General features: G+C 47.3%; 1 protein-coding gene across 1 annotated transcript; it reads left to right on the top strand.

The window, feature by feature from the left end:
- The first annotated feature begins 367 nt into the window (after positions 1-367).
- On the top strand, positions 368-1,536 carry LOC311590184 (late cornified envelope protein 3B-like). The gene is made up of 2 exons (XM_084769079.1): positions 368-502; positions 986-1,536. Exon 2 carries the CDS (start codon positions 1,006-1,008, stop codon positions 1,300-1,302), a length of 297 nt encoding a protein of 98 aa, XP_084625205.1. The 5' UTR covers positions 368-502; positions 986-1,005; the 3' UTR covers positions 1,303-1,536.
- Positions 1,537-7,748: the final 6,212 nt, after the last annotated feature.

The following is a 7,748-nucleotide window of genomic DNA, read 5'->3' on the forward strand; positions in this document are numbered from 1 at the left end:
GCAGAGAGTAGATTTGGACCTTCCCAGGGAGAGATGATTGTGTTGCTAGGGGAATTTTTCTGTTTAGACAACTTTGTGGGTTTTCCTGGAATCTCGGTTCTACTTTATGGGTTTTCCTGGAATCTCGGTTCAGCCCTTGGCCAGGCTTAACACAAAATGGATTTTGTTTTTCAAAATGGAGTCTGCCTGGTCCTTACAAGTAAATATGGTAAAGATGGGAGAAGAGCAGCCTCATCCCTGCCCCTCACCAAGCAGGCCTGAGTGAGAAGTCAAACAGACAGATGTCAAAACGTCCTGGTTCCCTATTGATGCTAATTGTAGTAAGAACACAGGAAGATGATGAGTGGATGGTCCTGGCTCTGCCACCTCCCCTGGTTGTGAAAGCAGCAGGATGCTTGGGCTGTGCATCACAAGCCTGACAAGGATAAAAGGGCTGCTGCCCTGGACCATTCATCCACAGCCTCCTCAGCGCAGCCATCTCCTCCTGCCTTTGCTGTATCTGGTGAGTACCGAACTAGGGTCAGGGCCTCATCTAGGAAGGTGTAGGGGTGACAAGGGAGAAAGAAGTAGAGGTGTCTAATGTGGAGGCCACAGGAAGAGGACCTGCCAGGGGACAAGAGACAGGGAGGAGAACACAGACAGGGGCCTCTGTGGGTGCACCAGGGCCTGTGACACACCAGAGTTCTGGCTCTCAGCATCACGTCCACTCTCCTGAGAGGTCTGTATCAGCCCAAAGAAGTCTCCAAGAGCCATTTTCCCATGATCTGTATTTGTTCAGTTGGTCAGAGAGCTACTTGGAAGTATCAACATCCCCTCCTGCCAGCAGGGGAAAATGGACGGCAAGGCCTTGCAGATCAGGAGACCAGTTACCTGTTTCCTCTGTAAAGATGAGAGCTCAGGGAGCCATGGGCCTTAGGAGCGCGGCTTCATAAGAACCATTCCCACTGGACACATTGGCCTCAAGACATTCTCTTTCCTTATCCAGGCTGACTGACTCCTGCAGAGATGTCCTGCCAGCAGAACCAGAAGCAGTGCCAGCCTCCTCCCAAGTGCCTCTCCCCCAAGTGCCCTCCCAAGAGCACAGCCCAGTGTCTGCCTGCAGCCTCCTCCTGCTATGCTGCAAGCTCTGGGGGCTGCAGTGTCCCCAGCCCTGAGGGAGGCTGCTGCCTGAGCCACCACAGGAGCAGGTCCCACAGGTGCAGGCGCAGGAGCTCCAGTTCGTGTGACCGCTCCAGTTCGTGTGACCGTGGCAGTGGCCAGCAGTCCGGGGGCTGTGGCCACAGCTCTGGGGGCTGCTGCTGAACTGGAGCCTGGGGCTGAGACAGGAGAGTTCAGAGGAAACAAGGAACCCCAAGGGCCAGGGAAAAGCAGTTCCCAGAGGCCCTGCTGGCTATTCCTGTCCAGGGTACCAACTCCCTTAGGAACATCTCTTCCTGTCTACTGTCCAGGATGCAACCTTCTCCACTCCTGCCCCAGCTGAGGACTGCACATGTCCTACACATATCCATGTCAAAAATAAAGCTGCTCGCTCTGTAACTGCTGGAATCTCATTTCATTCTGTTCCACTTTTGAACTCCTGTGGGCATGTCCCAGAATCCTTAGCTCCTTGCCCATCACAGCCATCTCTGGGACAAATCCTTAGTTATACTCAGGAAGAGGAAGCAGCTAACACTCCTTCCTGCTTCTGGAAGGGCTGCAGAGAGTCTTACCACAGGGCAAGAGGGAGCAAGGTTGTGAGTTGCTGGTTGGTGCTCTGAAATCTCTGAAAGACCGTCTTTTTTTTCTGAAACATGGCAGGACCCTATCAAACTGAATCTTCTGAAATATGGAAGGACCCTTTCAAACTGAAATGTCTAACCTGTGATACAATACTTATTTTGATGAACTGCTCTTGAGGTCCTATTACAAAGAAGGAGTCAAAATCATGAGGCAAGGGCATAAATGTTAGGCAGAGGATGAGCTAAATAAAAAGATGTAGGGTCTGGTGACAGAGCTCGGTGGGAGAGCATTTCTTTGGTGTGTTCACATGTGTGAGGCCAAGGTTCTGCTCCCAACAGAGGAAAAATGAATGAATGAATGAATGAATCAATCAATCAATCAATCAATCAATCAATATATTAATGAGTGAGTGAGTGAATGAGCAACCAAACAAGAATGGGGAGACTAATAGAATTGTAGGAAGAAACAAGGCTAGAGAGGAAATCTTAGATAATTTTTCAATAAGATCAAGGCGAGGTGATGCAGCCAGAGGTTTGGAGTTCAGTCTATAAGGTGACTAGAGTGTACAAAGAGAAAAGTTGAGGGAAACTGTTGGCATTAGTATAGAGAGAATTTAAAAGGCAAATATTTATGAATTTGAAACTCTACAGTATCCCAGCTCCAACACATGGAAGCTACAACCTCAACACAGATTTTCTGTGATCTAAATTGTGAAACTCAGAGGCTCCTGAGGTTAAAATAATGTCCCTGCAGGGGAACAAGAGAGTGTCTCCCTCTGAGAGGCAAGGAATGTCACAGAGCCCCAACTCTAATTGAAGTGTAAATGAGAAGAAAACTGATTGTAAAAAGAACTTTTATTTGCCTGCTTCAGTTGTTCTATCGGATTATTGTCTCCTTCTGCTAATTTAGCCCTAACCCTGGATGCTTCTAACCTCCAAACAATCTAACCTAGTCTTAGACCATTTTCAACCTCTGAGACTTACTGCTGAATAAGCTCACCCTTACTTGTCCTTTCTGAGCTCTGGGCTGGCTGGCTGAATTCAGCTGTTCTGGCTCAAACTCTTCTCCCAGCTGATTTATTCAATCTGGCTTCTCTCTTGCCTCCTTAATTGCTCTGCTTGGTCTCAAACTAACTCCAGCGATCTGCTCCAATCTCCTGGCTCCTTCGCATTCTCTTCCTCATTTGGCCTTTACCTGAGTTCTCTTTCTATCTGCAATCTGTCTCTCTATTACAGTCCCAGTAAAATCGCCTCCTCTCTCTTTCCATTGCCCCTAAAGGAGCCTCCCTTTTCTCTCCTCATGAGAGTTTGGTTTATCCTACTCTGTCAAATCTTTCCCTGAATTGTCACTTTTTCTACCATTCAATAGACATCATTTTCATCTTGGATCATTTGGTTTGATTGATTTTGGTTTTTCAAGACAGGGTTCCTCTGTGTAGCCTTGGCTGTCCTGGACTCGCTTTGTAGACCAGGCTGGCCTCGAACTCTTAGTGATCCACCTGCCCCTGCCTCCTGAGTGCTGGGATTAAAGATGTGTGCCACCACAAAAGACATCATTTTCAAATATGGGTGCTTCCTTCTACAAACTATCTTTACCTTCATTGTCTGAGATTAAAGGCATGTACCACCACACCTGGACCTAAGCTCTTCTTTACCTGAAACTTACTCTATACCAGGCTGGTCTTGAACTCAGATCTGCTTGTCTCTGACTCCTGGATTAAAGGCGTATTTGTATTCCAGGCAGATCACACAGAGCTAGAAGGTCTTTGGATGAAATCTCGTGGCAGAACATCCACGTTCCAGAATAAAATTCCTCTGCACTGATATTTGAGTAGACAAGGCAAAGGCAGAACTACAATTAACTCTGCGTGTTCAATTAATTTTTAAAAAGTGGTCACTCAAACTTTGACAATCCAAAGAGAGAAAGAAAGAAATGTGAAGAAATTAATATCAGACATCTATCAAGCAAGTTTAAAAATCAACATATTTATTGAATTAGGAGCCACAGCTCTGGCCTAAAAGTGTGTAATGCAATCACTGAGGGCAGGACACTTGGCAGGCTGTAGGGGCAACCCAGGATGAGGAAAAGCTCTGCACACCTGTGCCAGCCTGAGAGGTGTCACACAGAAGACATGAGTGACACCGGCAAAGGCCCCACACTCTGTGCAGCCTCTCCACAGTGTGCCCCGGGCTGGGCAGAACTAGAGGATCAGAGCTTGCCATCTTACAGAGGCTGTGAGCACCTCTGAGACTGACTTCAAAAGCACAACAGAGCCCCTGCTCTGGCTAGCTCTTACCTGAGTGGAGGGAAAAGACAGAAGGGTTTCCAGTAAAGTGCCTGAGTGGGAGAGCAAGACTTGGGAAGCTGGGAGTAACAAAAGACCAAAAGGAGGTCCTAGCAAAGAACAGATCGGAAGACCTCGAAGACCCCACGAGGGTGACTGGTATGGACGCCAGCCCTTGGGCCCATTTGTTCACTTCACACACTTTTATTGTCTATTTTGCGCTCAACTCTTGGCCCTAGAGATTCAGCAGGGAAGCAGGGAAGCAGAGTTTGGGTCACAGAGTGACTGTCCCTGATTTTACACGCAGTGAAACAGCGTGGCCACGCCCCTAGGAAGCAGCACTCATCCTCTGCAAATAAGCAGACACTGGCATTTATTTACTAAACCCAGAGAAGACACCAGCTTGGACAACAGATGGGGGTTTTTAGGCAGTGGTTTTAGTGGTGTCAGTAAAACACAAGCATTCAACAGCTTCCTCACAATGATATAAAGTCCGTGCACGAGTATGCCTCTGGCCTCAAGCCAGTCATCTCCTGCCTCACTTCTCTCTTTCCCCACAGCACCAATGAAACCTGTGCTCTCTTCTTCCCAAGACTATTATCTATTCGTCACCTAGAAGAGAAGGCCTACACCTTTAACTCTTCCCAGGAGAATCAGACACATCATCTTCTTCAATGTTTATTAGAAATAATTATACCTTATCTTCCTTATAAGTAATATTTATTATTTAAAAGATCTACTCAATCTTGATGGTGCTTTTCAGAGAGCAGCGTGGCTCCAGTGCTGTACTAGAATGCGGTGGGAAGCAGTGTACCGCTTGCCAAATCGCAATTTCCTAACCCTCGGTGCTGTCACTTGTCACTACATACCTCAATAAAACCACACCCAGAAAGGATTACTCACAGCTCAGTTAATCTTCCTACTCACCCCAGCCTAGCTGAATCAGTCCCTCCCCAGAAGGATTCCTACAACTCTGTGGTAGGACATTGAAATCACTAGGCAGCCTGCACAAGAGCCTAAAATGTATTTGAATTTTCAAGCTGTGTCACCTCAGATACAATGGATTTCTGTCTCTTCTCTTAAGAGGTGTTGCTCCATTGTTTTCCTCTCACTTTAGAGGGTTTTTTGTTTGTTTGTTTGTTTTTGTTTTGTTTTTTAATCTCTCTCCAGACACCAGCTGTTATCTAAAGCTCCAGGATTCAAATTCACAAACATCCAATTCCAAAACAAATATGCTGACAAGCTCGGCTTCATTAGACTCTCCCAGCATGCTCCTCTGTGCCACCCGCCTTCCTCACTAACACCGTGTCTTTGCTGATGTGGGCAGCCTCAGTTCAAGGATCCCCTCTCAATCCTGCCATCAGAACAGCTTCCCACGGACACATCAAACAGCTACAGCCCTGAGATGACAACGGTTTCTCCTCCTCCCCCTCTTCCCCCTCCTCCTCCCCCTCCTCCTCCCCCCCTCCTCCTCCCAGCTCTGACCAGAGCCTGCCATCTAACGGGGCCTGCGGGAGGTAGCTAAGAGACCCTTGTTCTAATTTCCATACAGCAACAGGGAAGCTCTTGCCTCCTGTCAGCCTCTGCATGAGTGCTACTTACGAACAATTCACCTGGGGGTCAGGAACACCACAGGGAAACCTACAGAGTCAGCTAACCCGGCTCACGGGGGCCCAATGAGACTGAACCGTCAACCAAAGAGCATGCATGGATGGGACATAGACTCCTTTACACATATGTAGCAGATGTGCAGCATGGCCAATGTGCAGCTCCCTACTTTGTTGCCAGCCCATAGCTGGCTGCCTTATCAGGCCCCAGGAGGAGAGGATGCACTTAGTCCAGCTGCAAGACTTGACATGCCAGGGTAGGTTCTGCCCCTTGGGGCCCTCCCCTTCTCTGAGAAAAAGGAGAGGAGGAAATGGGGAGAGGGGGCTGGGAGGCTGAGACTGGGAGGACAGGAGGGAGGGGGCTTTAGCTGCTGTGAACCTACTGAGCCTTCTGGCTGCTGCCTTTGATTTGACAGTGTAGCTGAGGAACGGTTTTAGAGGAACAAGAAACTCAAAGTGCAAAGGACAAGTCTCTTTACATGCTGTAAAGACATTAAGTAGAGAAATAAGTAAGTAAGCAAATAAATAAAATACATCCAAGAATCTGGTCAATATATCTATGATTTTTCACCTTGCCTTTTCCACCAAAATCCCTCAAATTCTTTTTTTTTTCATTTATTAGCATTAAAAACCCAATTTTTGTTGAATAAAAAAGAATTCCTCGCCTGTGTGCAACAGAATGCTTTCTGTGATACATCATTGTAATACATCAAATATTGAGTAAATAGAAGAGTGGGTGACAGAATGGAAAAATTAGCATGGAGGGTGTAGAGGAAGGCTGAGTTTGCTGCTAACTGGGCAGTCATGTGACTCCTGTGAGAATAATTTTCCATCTTCGCAGGATGATTTGGAAGGCCTGGGATGGAGAGTACAAGAAGCTGCCTAGTTCAGCACATTCTGAAGAAGGAAGAATGGAAGAAAGTGAGAGCAATGGAGGGAGGGAGGGAGGGAGGGAAGGAGGGAGGGAGGAAAGGAGGGAGGGAGGGAGCAAAAGCTTTGAAGCTACTTGAATTCTTTCTGTCCGAAGGCTTTGCGCTCAGCCACTCCCCTTCCAAACTGCTTTGATACGGACATGAACAGGCGTGACAGGCAACTGGGCATCTCTATGCCGTGCTGTATTTCTTTCAATGCTGTGAGAACCAACTGAACGCCTGATATCAGTGCCCCTTCTGCTCAGAGCTGAGGTACAAACATGCACACCTTCCGCACATCCTGTAAGTGATTCCCCCCACCACACAGGGCTTGATTGTCTGAGAAATTCTAATAGGAGCTTCTTTTTCATTCTCTCTCTCTCTCTCTCTCTCTCTCTCTCTCTCTCTATCTCGATAATTGTTTAGCTCTCACTTCCTAGATGTTGTAAAAGGCTTCGGACTTCATGGTTAGTAACTTGTAGTCCTTAACCAGTTATGCAGCTGATTACACTAAGGCTAAGTACTTTAGTAGAACATGACACACACTGAATTCTACCGTAAGAAACCAAACATGGCCTTTACAGGCCACACAGTGTTGCTTAAGTAGAAGACGTAGGTAAATGTCAGGGCTTTCTGCCTACTGTTACATGCCTTACCCTCTTCTCAGAAATATGAAGGTCCAGTGCTGCGCTGGGGGCGTTGGTGGCTATTACCCTTCCTCAGGCCCCTCCTCTGTCTGGGTGCATCAGAGACAGGAACTCTTCAATCTGTAAGGTCTTCTGAGGCTGATCCAGCATGGGGAGGAGTGAGGGAATCAGGCTAGTATCCCTCAGAGGACAGAGGGAGAGGGTGTGGAGGGAAGGCAGCGGGAAGATGGTCTGGGAAACGAGCACTTCCATGGATGCTTCAGGGGTTTTGTCACTAGCAAGGGCTTGGCCACCCTCGTGCTCTTTCTGTTGGTGTTCTGAAATATTTCCTCATCCTGCAAGACGTCCTCCAGGAAGCTTTTGCTGGACAGGTTTAATCTCATTTCAGATTGTGTAGAAATAGAGATGTTAGTAAACCAACTAGAAAAGACTAAACAGCCTTTGAGAGCTGGAGACCCAAGAAAAGTGGGTTCTTTCTCTGTTAAGATCAATTTCATTTCTTTCTTTCTGACATTCCTTGGTCCAAAAAATAGGAGATCAGATCTATGGAACCCATGAGAGATACAGATGGGAAATAGGA

Source organism: Acomys minous, assembly GCF_964271855.1.
Source record: "Acomys minous genome assembly, chromosome: 19".
In the NCBI taxonomy this organism is placed as follows: Eukaryota; Metazoa; Chordata; class Mammalia; order Rodentia; family Muridae; genus Acomys; species Acomys minous.